Here is a 20,612-nt window from a genome sequence, read left to right as displayed (position 1 = left end):
AAAATACTACTAAAGCGACTCAATCTGTGTCTAATTGCCACCCGTCGCCAAAATACTTTGATCAGCCCTTTTATACCAGAATCCATAATTTTATCAGTAAGGATAGCTATCATATTTTAAAACCAAGTGCAAACAAACTATGGAGCAATTTGCGAGATGCGACGTCTGTCTAAAATTCTTCTACTTATATATACCTGAGAATCTAGTAGGCTTAGTTTGTATTTTTAACTTGATCTAATGAAAGTTCTAAAACTATAATTAGTTTTAGAACTTTCATTAGGTTAGGTTTGGACTAGAACACCAAATGGACGTTTCGCAACTGTCAAATTCAATTTCATATACATTATAGAGTAGCATATATTTTTTATATTTTAACACATACATATAAGATATTCTCTATGAGCTGAAAATAGCTCATTATTAGAGAATTTTCAATACCAGATATAAATTCACTAGCGCTAGTTAAAATATTTATCTACTGATGAAAATGTCTATGTTTTTACGAAAATAACTTGCCTCCTAGAAGTAGGTCTACTCCCTCTAGTGAATCTAGAAGATACAACCACTAAAAAATAATTTATATATAAATTTTAATAATTACTAAAAAATGTAGAAGTAATTAAGGTATGTATATTGATTAACACATAAAACATAATTTTTAATCTAATTAAATGTACATTTTTTTCTTAAGCTTTGCTCACTATTGAACATTAATTTTAAGTAAATATCAATGTATATGTTTTGCCTTCTCGTAATTAGAATAAAGTATGATTTTACACATGGACAACTTATGTAGTGCTTAGATCATTGTGTTTGACGTTTCTATTGATTAACTTTTTGGTAGTTGTTTTTCTGCGATGTTTACACACATTAAAATAGGTATTTAATTGACTTCTAAAAATGTAATATCTAATTTTAAGTATATTTATATTGTTCATTTTATAGAACCAGACAATGTATATCAAGATGAAATAATTAACTCTTTGGATTATATCAATGGTATAGTAAAGGTAAACAAAGTTGGAAATTTTAATATATTTTAACGACAATATAACATTATAATTTACTTTTAGTGCGAAAATGTAAAGATCGAATATGAAAGTAACAATGAAAACATAATTAAAAATGAAGACGACATGTTGGAAATAGGTTAACAAAAATATTGTTTGTTTTTATATTTTGTATTATTTAAGTGATATTAACATATTTATAAATGATTTTAGACGAGCACGATGTTAAAGATGTTATTAAGCCAGGGGATATTCAACAGTCTAAATATAAATCAAATCTGGTTTCTACAGAGCATTCAGATTTGTTTAATTTTATACCTCATAGTTTCAGATGTGAAACGTGCGGTAAAGTATTCGATAGAAAGAGCTCATTTACAAATCACTTGCAAATTCATAACAAAAGTCATTTAAAGGATTTTCACTGCAGCATCTGCGGAAGAGATTGGAAAAGTAAATCTCATCTTTTAGCTCACACGCAAACTCATAATAAAAGCAACGACTTTGAATGCGTCACATGTGGAAGAATGTTCAAAACACAACAAACCCTTTGGCATCATTCAATCGCTCATAGTGATGTTATTCAGTTTGATTGCGACAAATGTGGTAAGAAATTCAAAAGAAAAGACGCTCTTTACAGGCACAAAGAAACGCATAACCTATCTTTCGATTTTAATTGTTTAAAGTGTTCAAAAAAATTTAGAACGAAACAAAGTCTTTCGTCACATATGTATAATATTCATAGTAACGGCGCATTCGAATGTGACGTATGTGGTAAAAAATTTAAAAGTAAAAGAAACGTTTCTCACCATGTAAAAACTCATTTTCATCAATTTGAATGCAGTGAATGCGATAAAGTGTACAAAACTAAAAAAGGTTTGAATGATCATATGAATAATCACTGTAGTTAATATAAATGATACAAACAAAAGACTAATGCAACGAATCAAGTTAATTTGTGCTTTATTTTAAATATATTTATATATATAATACTTTTACTTTGTGTTTTACTGTTGTGTTTATTTGACATCTTTACAGCTATTTTTGAAAAGTCATCAAAATATGAATTATATGGTAATAATACTCAAGTAACAATACAATCTGTACTTCTTCTGCTTATTTTTCCCTGAGAATTAGCTTAGTTTGTATTTTGAATTTGACTTAATGAAAGTTCTAAAACTATAATTAGTTTTTGAACAGCAAATGGATGTTTCGCAACTGTCAAATTGCGTTTCATATACATTTGAGAACAGCATATAATTTTATTAGGGCCTATCAGTTCAATTATATATTCGCTAGTAGAAATATATATCTAATAGTGAAAATGTAGTTGGACTTCACTAGTGAAAGTATAACTTTACTGAAAAATACACATTCACTAAAATATTTTTACATCGCATGTAAATAAATAATGATAAGTATGTAAATGTATATATTACTGCACATGGAAAAGTTAAAATCATATAATTTTACTAGCACCTGCCAGATAAATTATATTTTAACTAATAAAAAAATATATCTACAGGTGAAAATGTATTCCGATATGTTTTCGTTGAAATGACATATTTAAAAATATATTTTCTGGATAGATTCGAGACTGTTTTTTTTTTATTTTATTTGAGGGATCACTCAAGAATTTCAGGGACGTCATTTCAAATTTTTTGATATTTCTATTTTATTAAAATTTATAGTATATAATTAAATGCCATGCATTTTTCTGGCAAAATTCAAGGAGGGCGAATGCCTCTTGTACTTGTACCCCCTCTCAATTGACGTCCCTGCTAATACCGGTAAAGTATGTTAAAAATACCTCAATCTTGGTTTTAAAAATAAACCCTAGAATCAATTTCTCTAATTGGGATTAAGCTCAATTTTAATTTACTCCTCTATATTGACCAATGGTTTTGAAAGACCTAGATGTACACTGGAATTTTTATTGTGCTTATTTTTAAATAACAATAGTTTAAAATAATGGCAGTACAACTTGTAAAATAATGATATAATATCCCCGTTTGTTCTCATAGTACTGACTCACCTAGTCTCCTAGCCGCCTCAAAGATTTAGTACCGAATATTTATTCAATTAATAATATTAATCATGGTCACCATATAATTTATTTTAGATCACATTTTAAATTTGGCGTGTCTATCCAGGGCTGCCAGAGTATATATTTTAAAGAAAACGTCTCCTCTTTTAAGCAATTATCTAAAATTTAAAATTTAATCCTTTTTAGCTCAGTCATACAATTGTACTATTAGAAAATATATATAGGATTATTATAGTTTTATCCTTTATTAAAAAAAAAAACAATAAAAAAACTTCTTCACCATTAATTGTATAATTTAATATAATAACAATAAGTACAAATAATAATAATAATTCAATAAATAACATGAATTTAAATAAATTATATATAAAAAAATAAATAAATAAAATACTGCTCATCGATATGCGATACGCATATTTCGACCAAAAAGCGGCCTTTTTTATAATAATAATTATTTGAGTCTTCAATCTGGAAGATCACCGACTAAGATGCCTCCAGGTTTGCGATAAATGCATTCGTTGCGCGGTAACTGTCCAATCAGATAAGGACGAAGACTGATGATGGCTTCGTGACCATGGCCGAAACCACGGAAAGCGACGGTCGCGTCTCTTCCGCCGTATTCCAACAAGACATCTGATCCTCCTGGATGCTGTGAAAAGAGCAAAGAAAAACTTTTAGTTGAGAGTCACATTGGCAAAGCAGTTTCAACAATTTTGTATTTTTTATAAATTTCACTCGTTATAATTTAAAACCAGCTAGATAAAAATATACCACAAATATTTTGACCCAATTAGGAAGTTCGTCTTAACGATATATAGAATGGTTTAAAATAATTATCATTTGGCGGGATCGAAGCTACGACTGTCGGACGACGATTCTAGCGCACGAGGCGCTGTTGGTTCACTTCGGTCGTTGGCCATAACACAATACTGTCAATGTTCTAATTAGATTAGGATCGAGTATTTTGGCAAAGAAAATTTAAAAAACAAGGCAAAGATATCTAAAACTGATGATACAATATTAATTTACTTGATTTACCTTTGAAGCAATATTGTTTAGCAGTGTCAATTATCTTTTAGAGATTTTTCTATCTGTAAGTCCACGAATAATTTGATAGCTGCCAATATTATTTTTACACAGCTTTTATTTACAATTAGGTTGTATATATAATTTATGTAAAGAGGGTTTAACACTTGGCGCTGTATAGTAATTGCATAACTATTAATTAATACAATATTGCGCCATAGATCGCTATAAAAAATAAATGATAATAAAATATACGCCAGTGATTAAATTATAAACTTGTATTTGAATACGGACGCATAGAATAGAAATATAGTGAAAAAAACGAAGTTCATTGTGACTATTTTATAAAAAAGATAAAATACAACGTAGTACAATTTTTTTTATGTTTTTCTAATAAATCACTATTTTGCTATTAAAAATAGTATTCATTGGCCGCACAAAAATATTTTCCTAATAAATTACAGTTTTCTGTAAATGAAATTCAATGACTTAAGTGTGTAAAATTGAAATGATCTACTTTGTCCTTTTACTTGAATAAAATATTAAAGGTTAACTTTTTAGACACTTCTTATTGTTAATGCATTTATTTCAAGTGATACAGTAAATCATAGACTTTACAACGCATAGTAATGCAAAATGTATGTATTATCATATATACATGTAATATTTTTTATTTTCGATAAATTATGCAAGCGTTTCGGTAGTATTTCGATTCATCTCTGTTGCTCTTTAGACACAACCAGTTCATTGTAATATTACAAAGGCAGGGACGGCAACTGTGGGGAGGGGGGCAGGTGGATGCCAGACCGTTTCCAGAAACCCACTGTTTCGACTTTTCCTGTGTCTTTGGAGTCTAATGGTGGATCCATGTTTCATCAAGGGTTATGTATCGATGCAGAAACTCATTGGGATTGCGACGGAAAAACGCCAAACCAGCCATTGAATTGACCACAAACGCGGCACCCACCTTGCCGATATATTTTTCATATTCAATTCTTCGTGCAAAATTGAAACCACTATACAATGTTATATGTCTATGGCCTCAACAAGTTCGCGCACTTTCACTCGTGGATCACTCTAAGACCATATCGTAGATTTTGTCGATCGTTTTTGGCGTAGTCACCTCAAGTGGACATCCCACTTGTGATATACGATCACATTTAAACTCATTCATTCAATTGATAACAATTGTAAGCGCTCGTGCAGATGTGACATGTACTTCATCCAACTTGGCTTTGATTTCTTTCGGTGTTTTGCCTTTCAAATGAAAGTGTCTAATTACTACACGAAACTCGTTTTTTATTGTTCGAAAATAACAAAGGTTGTTTGCTTCAATCGATTGGAAAAATGAAAAGACGCGATGGAAATGGCTAACAATTTGACAGCAGTCTATTAAGAGAGACAAGCTTGTTTTGATACTACTAAGGACGTATTGACTCACCCTCGTATTTATTTTACTAGTGAAAATATAATTTATTTGATAGGTGCTAGTAAAATTAAATGATTTCAAATTTTCTATACGTAGTAAATATATATATTCTTTTTTTATATTCAATGTTACAGTGAATGTATATTTTTCAGTGAAGTCCAAAAACATTTTCACCAGTTTATTTCTACTAGCTACTAGCGAAGCTAATTTACTGTAACTATTATACTAAATTAAAAAATCTCACCTGTTGTAAGAACTTGGTTACGTCATATACCCTGTCGTATATGACTATCCAGCAATCTCCGGAGTGGTCATGCCAAGACGCTTCGTCCAAGGTAATGACTCTCTCGGAGAACAAGGACTTGGTCCACGGTGTGCGTATCCTTAGGGCTGCCATAGTCAGGGAGATCAGTCCCGCGCTGCTCACGTCTCCTATCTGCGCCTCGTTCGGCAACTGAGGCTTAGCTTGTACGCTGGCCATCTTGCTTTCTTCGAAGCTTCGAATGGCACGGATGGGTTGACCGACGGTGGTGGTCGGCTTCAGTGATCTGTCGGTTTGAAATGTGACACCGCATTAGAAATGATTTGCGAATGGTAAAGTGGTGTACTCAGTCTAAAATCTAATATATAAAAATACTGTTTTACGATATACTATTTTTTAATCAGCTAAATTCTTGTCAACTCGGCTTAAAACTAAATTATAAAAATCGTAATGACATTAAAATGTATTGTAATGTCATCTTAGTTATTGGTTCTGACACCGAAAGTTGAGTTTTTATCTACGTTGACTATTAATAATATTTTTTCGCATTTACACATCTATGAGCTTTATTAATACAGTATCATATCATTTATTAGTCGCATCATCATATTCAGTACCATAATATTCTAAATCTTGAATTATTTCTAAAAATATTTTTTTTAATTGAATAAGAAAATAATAATATAAAAATTTTAACTGCCGTTTATTTATAATCGGATTTTAATATACCTAAATATTATTAAAAAATTATCATTTAAAAATTGATCATGAAATTATCACGCTATATTATTTAAAAATTGCGGCTAATAAAAAAATCGTGCAAAAAATAAAGTTAAAAGATGTTCTACAACATAGTTATTGACTAAAAAATAATTAAAAAATCTTTACATATCTTTAAAATCATGGTTCAATAATATTTATGTAGTAGTTAATCATGTGCTATCTATTTCAAGTTTTAACAAGAATTTTGTAGTGAGATAACTTTAAATGACGTCTTTTTAATTTATCATGTATTATATTTAGCACATTTCGGTCAAATTTTACACTTTTGTTGACAAATAGATAGCTTTCATGAGCGATTAAAATTTAACTTAATTACTTATGATACCATTAAATAATAATTCGAATAATATAAAACTGGTGTATCATGGCATTTTATGCTTTTTCATAGACATTCATTTGGATTTTATTATATTATTATTATAAATAAGATTTAAATAGAATGTAAATTTAAAAAAAGAGAAATCTTATCAATTAATATTAATTGAAAATAGTGCTGCAAAATTTTGTAAATTTATAATAATTCATTCAGAAATCGCCTTGTATAGTATTTAAATTACATTTTGCACTAATATATGTAACTTCATCCAATACTAGTTTTGGTATATTGAAATAATCTCATACTGTATATATATATACATATAGTATATATAAATATAAAAGTCTAGACGATTATCAACTCAGTATGAATGAAATATGTTATTTTATTATTACTATATTAGCTGCAAAATTATATAAATATTACCTATATGGATATTTCTACGTATATTATTTAATATATTTACAATTGCAGAATGACTACAACCATGCTATTGCATATTAAGCTGAACGTTAACTCAATCAGATTATTGAAATTCGACACCACACAAGTCCACTATCACTCATTCAATATAGGACATTGACATTTTCATGTAACTATTTTTTTCACTAGCTTCAATAATACATAATATCCAGACACTTATCTTTTATTATATAGTTAGATTAGAATATTTTGCAGACGTTAAATTTACATTTAGAAATATTATAATTTACCGGTTTTTTCGCGATACTTGAAAGTTCAATAATTTACAAGAATACATCATTAAATACTACTGTGGTATACATAGTAGTGTGCATACTGGTTATAGCTAGTGTATTTTAGAACATTCTATCGAACTGGTGATTTATTTAATGCTATTCAGCGAGTTATGCAAAATTTTATAGTTTTGTCGTTCTGCTTTATATATATATATATTGCAGAAAACAGTGTCAACTCTTTCATTCAACGCCTAATTAAACCCAAGTTATTTTATTTTACTTTCAATTTTAAAAGTAATTCATAATATGATATACAACTTTATCTTTATGTGTATATTAATAAATCATCATAGATAATTTAAAAATATACATTTGCCCTTTTGATATGTGCAATCTGTTAATTATGTGCATTCATAATAAACACAAAACTGAAATAAACTGGTATGATCTTGACTGTTTGTTATCTTTGCTTGTCTTGTATATTCATAGGTAATATGTTCAAAACAAAATAAATGCAAATCAAGCATTATAAAGATTTTTTTTATGAAGATTTATTATATTTTATTTATAATATTTGTTCTTTAAATCTTATCGTAGTCGTTGACCGTGACTACTATTTATAAGAAAAAAGTTTAAACCGATAAACTTTATTGGTTGTGAACATTGAAAACGGTCAAACTTTTATATTATGATTATGAAAAGTTGTACTATAATACTAAATAAATCAATGCAACAGAAACTACGGTATTATAACAGACCTTGCACTAAAACCTCGTTGTTTTCTTTTAATCAGAGGAACACAAGATACATTTAAGAAATATCTTATATGTTTCATTAAAAAAATAAAGCCTAATAATACATAAATATATATAATCAAATATTAGTACATTTTTGCGATCAAAAAAATACTGAGAGATTTAATAGTTTCAAATATTTAATTGGACTTTTTTAATTTTCATTCTTAAAACTTTGTCAAAAGCCTTTTCAAATTCCAAGTATAACCCTATATATTACAGCAAAATTATCCGTTCATTACAGGCCGCAATAATTTGAGATTTATGTACATACATAAACATGTATAAAAAATGTTTTTATTTTATTTTTTCCTCTAATATTTTCTGAATGTTTTTAAAATAATTTTAATAGCCGCTATTCTGCAACAAAATGGCGGATCAGGCTATTTAGCGAACTTGGTCGAGATATTCATATGGTATATTTTTAGAATAAGTTGTTTCGTGTGCTAAATATATAATTTAAGACAAGAATTTGTTAAAATATATAGTTAATGTGTTTTAGATATTTGGATGAGAAAATTTGCGTGTTTTTTATTGCTAGGTTGTTTTACGACTTAAATCATATTTTACCGAAACAATAATAATATTATTTGAGGTTATGTTATTCATATATTAGCTATTGCTGATAAAATATATCTTTAATTTAAAACTTTTTTTAAATTTACTATATATTATGAGTTGTTACACCCCACTGCGTTTTCCATGCTGTCAAACCCAAAACTAATGTATTTTACCGTAATTACATTCGTTTAGGTTAGATTTGGGGTGTGAACATAAATGAACGTTTCGCAACCTTAAACTTTGAACTTGGTGCCGTGCTAACAAACAAGTATAGCTCTAGACATGGAACTTGTCCTATTGCAATAGTGTGTGTAAATATGTATACTAATCTGCACTGATTAGACCCTGTAAAATAATTTTTGATGTAAAGACTTTTTAGTGGACGGCGATAACATAGGGATGGTTTAGGATCAAGCGGTAGCGGCGAAATACTTTCCCTATCGCTCGCTCGCGTGTTAAGTGACTAGAGTGAGTGAGAGATAGGGCATTCGGACCGTATCCCCTTATCGCTCACACACTAGCGAGCGAGCGAAAGGGAATGTATCTCACCATACGCGCCTGTTGGTGTAAGGTAGAATGGGTGTAAGTCAGTAGGCAATTGGCACAGAGCGAAGCTGTCGTCTATTGAGTACACGGTGTTTATCAAGTATTGAGATGTTGGAATACAGCAAATTAGGGCAAGGAAGAGCATTATCGGGACAAACTAAAGAAATGGCTTTAAACGTATATACATATTTTAAAAAGATGGACGATACTAGCAAATCGGTAATTATTGATAAAATGACAATAGATTCAGTAAAAAACTAGTGGAAGAAAAAATAAATATCATAACTGCCAACGAATGGAGTAATGTCTGCCGAAATGCAATAAAAAATGAAAAAAAATATGAAATCAAAGATATTGCCATGGATGATATTATGAATAATATGAATTTAGTGTTTAGTGTAAACGAAGATTCGGACTCTAGTTCAGAAGATTCCTTTGATGGATAGATTATTTTGTCTGCAATTTTTGTATTAATTATATATGTCATTCACGTATTTAATACATTTTAAAATCGTCATAATTTCTAAAGTATTTAATATAATTTAATAAAATTTTAAATTCTAAATTCACCAAATACATACCAAGTTTACAAATTCTAAAGATCCATAGAAGAACCATTGATATTACTTTAGTAAAACTATCACAATGCGACAAGTAAGACAAAAAAAATCCCTTCCGCCAGCCCCATGTCAATAACCTCAATAATCTCAATTTATATTATCATAGCAACAATAATAGTTATTAAAGTGTAAGTAACATTAAATTTTTGGTAGATATTTATAAGAAAAACATTCTTGTAACTCTTTCAATTATATAATATAATACTCCCATAAAAATTTAAAATTATCAATAATTTTGGCATTTTTCATAATTTTGCTGCTTGCAACACTGGAAAGCTTATAAATGTCATATTTTTTCGGCCATAATCTATCATAGATACTAAAATATATTTTATTGATATTAATCACACAGATCTAAATTCAAATATCATTTTAGTATCGATATAAGGAAAATGTCCTTTATTTGTACCGAAATCATCTTTTGCTTTAAATATTAATATATCATCTACAATATCGTTATGTTATTTATTAAGCAATACATTGCAAATATAAAAAAAATATAATTTTGATTCGTTTAGCACTGCCTTTAAAAAAAACAGCTTCAATATTTTTGGCCATAGTATAAAATGTCGGATCTAATTTATATAGAATTCTAATAATATAATAATAAAATACTTGAACGTAATTTTTTTAGTATCATAATCAAGATAATGTTTTTATGTACAAAATTGAAATCCTCTTTTGCTTAAATTATATGTCTAAAAATACAGCAACATGTCTGTAATAAGATTTAATATAAATATAATCATTTAAGGCTAATAATAAAAACTGACCCCAGCTGCAGTGATACTTGCTTGAATGTATTAGTTATGTCTGATTGATTTACTCAGTTGGTATAGGTTTATCCCGTGGTAACGCATTGGGCTTACGCCTGTCAGGTTACAACAGAAGATTTAAAAAATAAAAATATTAGTACATCACAAATAATAATGTTATATTATTAATTATAGGATATATTCCAGCATATAATAATACAAATGGTGAAAATTTATCATCTAGATATTTTATAATTTTGCTGCTTGCGACATTGTGTTTGACTGAAAATGTCACATATTTTTTGGCCATAATCCATCATATAGCAGCGAATTTTATAGAAAAAAATAAAATGATATTTGTATTTATATAATCAGTATATTAAATACTATTCATGCATTTTAATTCAGCATAATTATATCCATTAAGAAGTGAAAATGTTCTTTATTAAATTATATACTGTGGAAACCCTAGATCAGGGGTAGCCGATCCAAATGATCTTGCGGGCCACTTTGGAAATGCATCACTCCGCGGGCCATATATAAAATTATATATCCCCATATTAGATTTAGATACACTAGACATATTTTTGAAGCGAAAAATTGTCTGTAATCGCCAATACACATTGGCGATTATAAAATAAATATATTTTGTAAAAGTGTGATGAATCTTGCGGTCCGGAAAATGTTCAAGGCGGGTCCGCGGATTGACCACCCCAGCCCTAGATAATCATTAAGCGTCCATAACCATAAGTTTATTTTAATTTTATATTTAAAATATTCGTTACGTGAATACGATTTTTTCTATTTCGGTCCAAACAGTGTTACCATATAGCCAAATTACACTATAATATTTGAATTTGTAATAAAATACATTTCATTCAATAATACTTGATCGATAAAACATGAGCAGATACAATGATAAAGTGTTAATTGACCCAAATTAAAAAGGGAACATTATACTCGTCATATTTCCTTCCCTCTCCCGTTTTGTTTACTATCTCAATACAACTTTACAATTATAAAAATACAGGTACAACATTATTATTATAATTTTTGAAAATATGCAAATAATTAAAAAAAAAATTAAATCAATAGTAAAAAATTAGCTTTTATTTATTTTCTTATTTCAAATCACGACACATATTACCCCCTCCCCTCCTTCCTCGTCTTTTAATATGCCCTTCAAAGTACACTATAAATATTTAAATAATAACAAAACACACACACTAACAAAATACACATCCATAAATGAATGCATATAATTCATTTTGTTCAAAAATAAATATTTTTGTTAGATGCACATTTAATAGTCAATTCAGTGTTTATTTCACTTTCATACTTAAAACCCTGATGCAATATATTTGATTTCACACACCTGATATTCTAATCCAATCTTAGCAAGGGGTGTTTTAATATATTTTTTTATATTAAAAATATAGCAAAGTAAATACACTAACCTTATAAGATTAAGTCCGATTTAGCACTCTATCTTCACCAACAGTCCGAATCACCAACGAGTATCGTCCAAACGGTAAAACTGTGCACGAAGCGAATCAAGTCGTTCGAGTTGCTCACAAATTTCATTGCCACACACTTTGCTATACAACAGGCGACTCGCTCATAAAGCACTTAACCGATTTCTTATATACTTTTCGCTTGTGATGCCCCACCCCCGTTTGTCATTTATCTTATCTGTGTGACTTTGCTGATGTAACAGCGATCGCGTTTTGCATCCGACGCAATACTTTCTTCTGGGAACTAGTATTTGAGATAATAATGGCAAAGTGTGTAAGATATCTCGAATAAATAAAAATATTTTTAGTCAGTTTAAGGCGATTATTTCCAGTAAGGGTCGCATAGTTGATCTTTGATTTCAATTTAGAAAGCAATGAGGTGTGCTATATGTCAATGATTTATTTTAAATGCTGATTACGTTATAGTATTTTAAAATCAAAATATATTTAAGAAACAAAAAAATATGTAACGGACAGACAAATGCACTACATTTATATGTTCAAGTTTGAAAAGCTGTAAATAATACTATACTGAATTATTAAATTATTATTATTATTTGTAGTTGATGCCTTAATATTAAGGAACTAATAGATCTCCATTACAAACTTTACTAAGTGCTAATAATCCTTCTCCAGCTCCCTTTCGATGCTGTTGCCCGAAATGTCTCCACCATTAAGTATTTTGCTATTCAATTTATTGATTTATTATTATCTGTCCAATGTATTATTTTAAATTTATGTATGATTTGTCCAACAGAACAGCGTCTCATAGTTTCAAAGTCGTCTCTGAAGATTGGATTTCAGACTTTGTATCTAGATGCTTCCTCAGTCTTCTTAGTTTCAGTCGATACTCGGCTTACCCCCGCTTAATGCTAATTCAGATTATTCGTTCGTCCCAGTTCGAAAGCAAAGTAGTAGAAAATTCAGCTTGTAACATATTGAAGTGTCTTGATTAGGCTTATATAGTATATTAGAGATAAGGCTGGTGTTTTCGCTCTTTTATCCCTTGATCTCCTGGTCAATGTGGTAGTTTAGGGCGGAAACAAACCATGTTGTTGTCAGTTATATTTTTAAAAAAGGTAGAGATTTGGCAACGCTGTCACCGGACACTTGTAATCCGGGTTCCATTCACCACCAGCACTTGTATTCACCCCCTCAAAGTTATGAAGACACTAATTGTCTAAATGTGTATTTGTAAGTGGCCATAATCCGTCCAAATTTCCGATCGTCATGTGTGTCAGTGTAATAAATAAACTTGTTCTAAAAGTTGCTAATAATAATTGTAGTCTAATCCGAATTCCAATATTGATGTTTTTAATGTATGGCAATGTATAACTAATTAATTTTATATTACAAGCATGCGTCTAATGAATCACAACTGTACTGTAAAATAATGCCATAAAAAGTAGAGGAGGCTGTTAGTGGAGGTGGCATATATTTCTATCCCAATAGGACACTAAAAATATTGCTGCAGGAGCTAAAAATGGTCATTTCAAAAAATGGAGGAGAATAAGGGAGGACAAATTAACGCGAGAGCCATAAAATGTTATTTCAAAAATTTTGTTCAAATGCCATATCCGAAAAGGAGGACAAAGTTTTTGAGCAGAACAATCTTGAGGACATCTGGTCATTTTAATATCGGGCATTGGTGGGGCCTTGAGCCGCTTGGAGGTTTTTTATGTAAGCGTCTGTGTAAATCACACTGTCCAAACGTTCAAAGTGTGCGCGGCGAAGCTTAGCCCCCATCGAAAGAAAGTTGTAATACGTACATCGCCTAAATACGCACATATACAACGGAACCCGTTGTATGTGTGTAGGTTATAACTGAGTGCTCAAAGATGGGTTTGTTAATAAAAAAATCTCTGTAGATCAATTACAGTGCAATACATTTTTTAAATTTCTTCACAATTTAAAGAAAAATATCGAATATTATTAATTATTCCACATGCAAATACAATATCTAGAATGATTTCTATTCTAATGACGAGTGCTTGGCGTAAAGATATACACTATAAAGCTGGGGCTTGTTTTTACCAATAGTGAGTTTGCTGCGGGGTCCCGAACCTATGGCCTCCGGGTTATCAGTCCAGTGCCTTACAGAGTATGCTATTCCGGCCTTGAAAAAATATATTCTGTTCTATGCTATAAGTGTATATTTGTATACTTAATGAAAGAAGTTTTATTTATAATATATTTTAGCTTTCTTATTTGACTGACCATATAATAATAAATGATCGGTCAAAAATTATAAATGATCAGTGAATTTATCATAAACTTTTAGATACACTGTCAGTAAAGCGATTGCGGTTATTAACCCGACATAGCAACTATTTTTTTAATCTCATTTATAATACGTTTTTTGTATAAAAACATCTTTTATAGGTTTTTCAAAAGCATTTTTATTCTACATAATGCGTAGCAGCGTTATGTTATCCTCAAAGTATAAGTAAAACAGAACCTATAATATATAAAGCTGACTATTTAATTTGCGATGGTTTAGAGATTGGCAGAGATTAAAAACCATCATTAATTTGTTTCGAAGCATATGTAAAAAACATATTAATGACTCGGCTTCAAATAAGCATTACTTGAATTATTATTTGTAAATATCGGACGGTCGCGTAACGCGAGGCCTTGAAACCAACTTTTACAAATGTGATGATTTTGGAGGTATATTTTTATATTTTTTTCAACCAACTACATTATTAACTTAAAAGTCATTATAACGACCATTTCAAACACATAAAAAAAATACCAACTCGCTTCGATAAAAGGCTAACCAGTAGAAAAGAGAGCTCAGTGATAAACAATTGCGTAATAATTTGTAATATCTCTTCCAAAGCGTTAATAACTCGTAAGAACCAGGAAAAATTTTGCATGAAATTTTGCAAAAACATTTTGCGTGAAAAGGACGCGCGATAGGCAATGCGTGTACTCAGAAAAAATTGTCACTTACCCTCATGTTAACGATCACCGAAAGTGGTTAGCTAAAAGTTGTACTTAACATATGTTTGTGTATGGGTTCAAGAAGCGATGCAATTGACCCACCAACATCCTTATCTGCGATTTGATAAAGCTGTCTCATATCAATATTATAAAATATGTCACACTTTATCATACGGAGGCAGACAGACAGGCGGATGAAGACGCTTTCAGGACTAAATGTATCTAAATTCACAGCATTAGATACATCAGAAAATCATCCAGCATTTCCACGACACTTCATCAAAGAATGTCTTATTATTTAAACTGTTTTTTCGTAGTCTATTTTGGCTGTAAAATTACACCCATTCAGCCTTAAAACAAAAAAAAATTAGGCTATTGTGTCCTTACACGTTAAACCAATGTAACACGATGGGCAAAAACAATATAAAGTATTATTTTAACGCAAACAATTATACAAAGTAAGATTGAAAAAATCATAAGATAATAAAATTTAATGATACGACCTGGACCAGCTCCTCGTAGCTGCCACACATATCTAGATCAATGTTCAATGCCAACGAATTAAGGAGACAGATGGCGATATGTAGAAGATCCTAAGCGATAATTTAACAAACGAACAAAAATACTATTTTACAATACTTCAACAATTTATTTATGATATACAATACACGCCCGAAAAAAATACAGTGTTTTGAAAAACCAATAGTATTGTTATTCATATACTTTGTCGGCATTGGAAAGCGACCACGATGGTTTCGCATATATTAAAGAAGAAATCTCAGGAGTCATTTTTTATCTTGCTTCATAAGATCGGTGTACTTTTTAAGCAAAGTTAGTGTAAATGAGCTTTTGAAATAAAAAATATAAATGCTTGACACTTGCTCATATATATTATGAAGAACAAATCATCTATTTTCTGATTGACATTTAAAGCTATTTTTAATCATCAGTAACATCATTATAGATAAAATTATTATATATGTAAAAATCATACATCTTTACATATCATAACCCAATAAACTGATGAAATATAGTCATTCATTTATAGCATATCAATAGACTAGAAAAAAGTTGAATTATCATAAGGAAAGGTTAACATATGATGAAATTTACTGATAATTATATCATCTTTAACAAAGTTTTCAGATTAAGATGAAACACGCCTATAATATTATGTATTATAAGCATTTCCTACTATATAGGTCGTTATGCAAATATTTAAGAATAGTTTTATTAACAATATATATGTACATACATTAACAGGATCAAATTGAGAGTAAATTAAAACCATACTAATTGTAATTATTTGTATTATTAAGTTATTAATTATAAATAATAAATTCCCGATTTAGTTTATATTTTTTGACAAAAAAAATAAATCACCGTATAATGACTCCACTATCCATTTGACCTTTTCGTCGTCGGAATTTGATTACATAATCGCAAAAGTTGTTTTTAAAATATGCAAATATAAAAAGGATCTCTGATTATTTCATTTTTATATAGATCAAATATTGTTTAATTATTTACTTGTCAAATGATAGTTTGTGAACGTTTAATTTCATATTTTTTTAATATACAAAAACATACTTTAATTTAGTGCTTAAATTAAATAAATTTTATTTATTAACAATTACATTATTTAAAAATAATAATATATTCATATAATAGCTAGCACCTATAATTATTTGCTAATGTTTAATTACATTGGTGCAGTTCAGAGTATATTTAATATAAAAAAATGTTTTATAAATTAGAAATAATATTTTCAAATACATTATTGTAAAATAAAAAATATATTTATTCATGCATCTGCATTTTGAAATCCATCTACAGTAAAATCTGACGCGAAACCATCACAGGGACGTCATTTCAGCTTTTTCCAAGGGGAGGGGGGGCAAAGTTGGTCAAGTATTTCATTAAAAATGCCTTTTTTTTTAGTTGAAATATTCTTAGAATCAAATGAAGCAAATCTAAACCGAATTTTGACCAATAGGAGGGCGCAAAAAACAATTATCACTTCTCAAAAGTCAAAAATCCACGTCAAAAGCAATAAAATCGCGTGGGCGCCGTCGCCAGTGGGAACGCTCGGTAACGAGCGTTCCCACTGGAGACGGCGCCCACGCGATTTTATTGCTTTTGACGTGGATTTTTGCCTTCTGAGAAGTGATAATTGTTTTTGCGCCCTCCTATTGACCAAAATTCGATTTGAATATACTTTGACCAACATTCTTATATCAGAAGTACGTAGTAATATCAGTATGGATAGCTATTATATTTTAAAAACATAGAATATCGAAATGCAGACAAACTATGAGACTATATGAGAGATGCTACGTATGACTGTACTTCCGCAAAGTATTGTGGTGAAATGCATTTATGGTTTGTGTGCAAGAGTAACTCAAATTACTTAGAAAATTAATTTTAATTATGGAAAGTACAAAAGGGAGTGCAACCGATAATGTCAGTGACATTATCTATTATATGAAAACAAATCTTTAGGAAAGGCGTGATACTAAATTTATTTCTCAAGAAGCAAAAAAGCTTTTTAGATTACAGATAATACAGATTAAAACCCTACAAGTATTCACAAAATTTTAAGACTGATATATTTATAATGTGAAAATAGTTTGTGTGGAACAGAATTTTTTACTTAGATGAACAACAATCAATCAAATTGGTCTGAAATTTAAGTTTCAGCTGGAAAAAATAATGAAACTTGCAAATAATGCAATAAATATTAATGAACTTAGATGAAGTGATTGTTTTTTTGCTTCCTCCTACAATTTCTTTATTACTTTCATAAGTTTTAACTCTCTCTTGGTCTTTTGCATTTAATTTATCGAAGTGTTCAGTTAGGGTGTATTTGTTAAAATAAATTTGTTGATGAAAAAAATGATGTAATTTCATTTCAACGTGTATTACATTTCAGGAACTATCTTACAAGCAGTTCTATAATTTGCAACTTAATACATTCTAGGAAATATAATACACCTACACATTTCACACGTTAACCGCTTAACCACAGATATATTCAACAATGAAGTAATTGAATTTACGCATTAAAGTGATCCATAAGGATTTTCCGACTTGTATTATTAAAAAAATCTTCATGCGTCACTCACTTAAAAAATAATTAAATGATGAAATACGTGTTGATTAATTTATTAACTTAAATAATATTGTAATTCTTTTGAAGTTACGCACGTTCTTTTTTGTGACGTTCCAAACTTTATTTTTAGTTATTGAATTTTATTACTTTTTGTAATAAAGGAATGGAAACATTACGATCAAAACAAATAACACGCCCATCGCAAAATATTATTATTATCGTTATTTTCGGTTTAATTTGAAATATTATCATTCCAGAACGTCAGACGAAAGGTCAAAAAATAAGCATTCAACTCGTGAAAGTGACGTAAATCTATTTAATCAACAATTTAGTATAATTGTTTTGATGTATTCAATTTTAGGCAATCAAAAAGTATATGATATAAAAAGTTTTAAAAACGAATCCTTTTATAAGATAAGTCCAAAACTATTTTGTTTTTAAATTAAAGCATTTTAAAACTTTGTCAAAAAGCTTTTCAAAATCGAAATATATCTACCAGATTATCTGTGTATTTTAAATTTAATCCCACTGAAATCAATTAAAAACTTCTTAAAATTAACTTTATCGAGTTTTAATTTGTGATTTAAAATTTATATAGCGTAATAATTAAGTATTAATTCATTACACTCAATAGGCAATACAAGTCTTACTAAATTTTTGGTAAAAGTTTGTAATATAAATATAAAACCCATGTACTGAACAATTTATTTTAAAACAAATACATATAACCAATGAGCAGTAAAATCATTATCATAAAAATTATTTCATGCAGTTGTTTACTGATTGTACTGATTTTATTGACGTGCCGGCAAACACTATTTACCGAATACACTAATTAACTCAAAAAGCAAATATATGTATTCTCTGTTCTTGAAATACACATAAAAAAATATTGGTAAGTATATATAAAAAAATTATAATATACACAAAATAACATATTCATAAATTTTTTCCATTATAAAAATCATCAACATTTATTATAAATTGTAAAAAAACATATCAATTTTAAAATGTCTAATATCTTGAGACTACATCAGTTAACGTGTTATTACACTAATTATTAATTATTTTAAACGACCCACTGTCAATATTATGAATTATTTTTGTATTATTATTTGACCGATATATAATTTAAAAAAAACAATGATAACCTTTATTCAATATTTATATTGATTAACGCAATTGTTCATTAAAAAATATGACAAGAGAATAAATGCGATTAATTAACGAAAAATCATTGTTAGAATGCGGTTACTATTATGTTAAATATTAATGAAGTAATTAACATTTACAAATCTATTCTGTTTTTATAATAGTATTATCAATGTACATAATATTCAGATTAGTAGGCTATCTATTGTAGCATTAATATAAATATATTAAAGATTATTTTTGTGGCATGATTTTATTAAAAATTATCTCTCGGTAGAAATATTAAACAGAGTAAACAGTAATTTTTTATTCAAATCTTATATTGCCCTAACCTGTGCATTTATCTTAAGAATTCATATAAATACTCCTCAAAGTTTGATAATTATTATTATTTTAATAAAATTAAATTATTTGTAATATAATTCATTTTAAATGAATCTTATTAAAATGCATATTATTATTATTTTTAAAGTCAAGTAAAATCATCTTGTCGATTGGGGGCAGTAAATACATATAGTTTAGTAATATATTAACAAACAAAATTAAATTCAACAAACCCTCTTCGCTGTGCATGGTCATTACGCTTCAGTTGTTGTGTTAATTGAATTTTGTAAGCATGGAGATACAGATTTTTTGTCAGTATACGCTGTAAAGAACTTCTTGAAATTTGCAATTCTTGTCCAAGACGCCGAATGGATGTTCCGGGATTTTCACCAACACTCTCACGCACTGCTTCGATATTGACATTTGAACGGCTTGTTTTTGGACGACCAGTGTGCTTAGCATCTCCAACTGATCCAGTCTCTAAATTTTTCAACTAACCTCTTCGCAGTTGACGAACTTAAAACACTATTCCGACCATATTTTGTATTCAATTTTTGAATTGCGGCCGCCAAACATTCAGTATTTTACAGATATTTTTCAATAATTAAAACACGTTGTTGTATTGTGTAACGCTCAATTTTTACTAACCCTAAACTCTCAACTGTCAAATTTTTTTTCAGGGCTGCCAACATATACTGCACAGATGACGGCAAATTCAAA

At 29.1% G+C, this 20,612-nt stretch overlaps 2 protein-coding genes across 2 annotated transcripts; one reads left to right on the top strand and one right to left on the bottom strand.

Moving 5' to 3' along the window:
* Positions 1 to 798: 798 nt before the first annotated feature.
* LOC148225933 (uncharacterized) lies at positions 799 to 2,868 on the top strand. Its single transcript, XM_088203557.1, has 4 exons — positions 799 to 879; positions 946 to 1,010; positions 1,074 to 1,149; positions 1,224 to 2,868. Exons 1-4 carry the CDS (start codon positions 858 to 860, stop codon positions 1,916 to 1,918), a joined length of 858 nt encoding a protein of 285 aa, XP_088059683.1. The 5' UTR covers positions 799 to 857; the 3' UTR covers positions 1,919 to 2,868.
* Positions 2,869 to 3,372: 504 nt separating this feature from the next.
* LOC148225932 (cytochrome b5-like) lies at positions 3,373 to 12,443 on the bottom strand. The gene is made up of 3 exons (XM_088203558.1): positions 12,302 to 12,443; positions 5,754 to 6,057; positions 3,373 to 3,703 (listed from the first exon to the last, which is right to left on the bottom strand). Exons 2-3 carry the CDS (start codon positions 5,988 to 5,990, stop codon positions 3,518 to 3,520), a joined length of 423 nt encoding a protein of 140 aa, XP_088059684.1. The 5' UTR covers positions 5,991 to 6,057; positions 12,302 to 12,443; the 3' UTR covers positions 3,373 to 3,517.
* Positions 12,444 to 20,612: the final 8,169 nt, after the last annotated feature.

The sequence above is a fragment of the Plectrocnemia conspersa genome, unplaced genomic scaffold, assembly GCF_051122295.1.
Source record: "Plectrocnemia conspersa isolate PC_06_02 unplaced genomic scaffold, ASM5112229v1 ptg000014l, whole genome shotgun sequence".
NCBI lineage: Eukaryota > Metazoa > Arthropoda > Insecta > Trichoptera > Polycentropodidae > Plectrocnemia > Plectrocnemia conspersa.
Note: the sequence above shows the minus strand (reverse complement) of the source record. Positions and strands in the feature narration are given on the sequence as shown.

Coding starts and splice junctions, on each gene's coding strand:
- LOC148225932 (XM_088203558.1), bottom strand. CDS start 5,990: ATGGCCAGCGTACAAGCTAAGCCTCAGTTGCCGAACGAGGCGCAGATA. Junction 3,704..5,753: donor TAACCAAGTTCTTACAACAG/GTGAGATTTTTT, acceptor CTCTTTTCACAG/CATCCAGGAGGATCAGATGT.
- LOC148225933 (XM_088203557.1), top strand. CDS start 858: ATGTTTACACACATTAAAATAG. Junction 880..945: donor GTTTACACACATTAAAATAG/GTATTTAATTGA, acceptor TTCATTTTATAG/AACCAGACAATGTATATCAA. Junction 1,150..1,223: donor AGACGACATGTTGGAAATAG/GTTAACAAAAAT, acceptor AAATGATTTTAG/ACGAGCACGATGTTAAAGAT.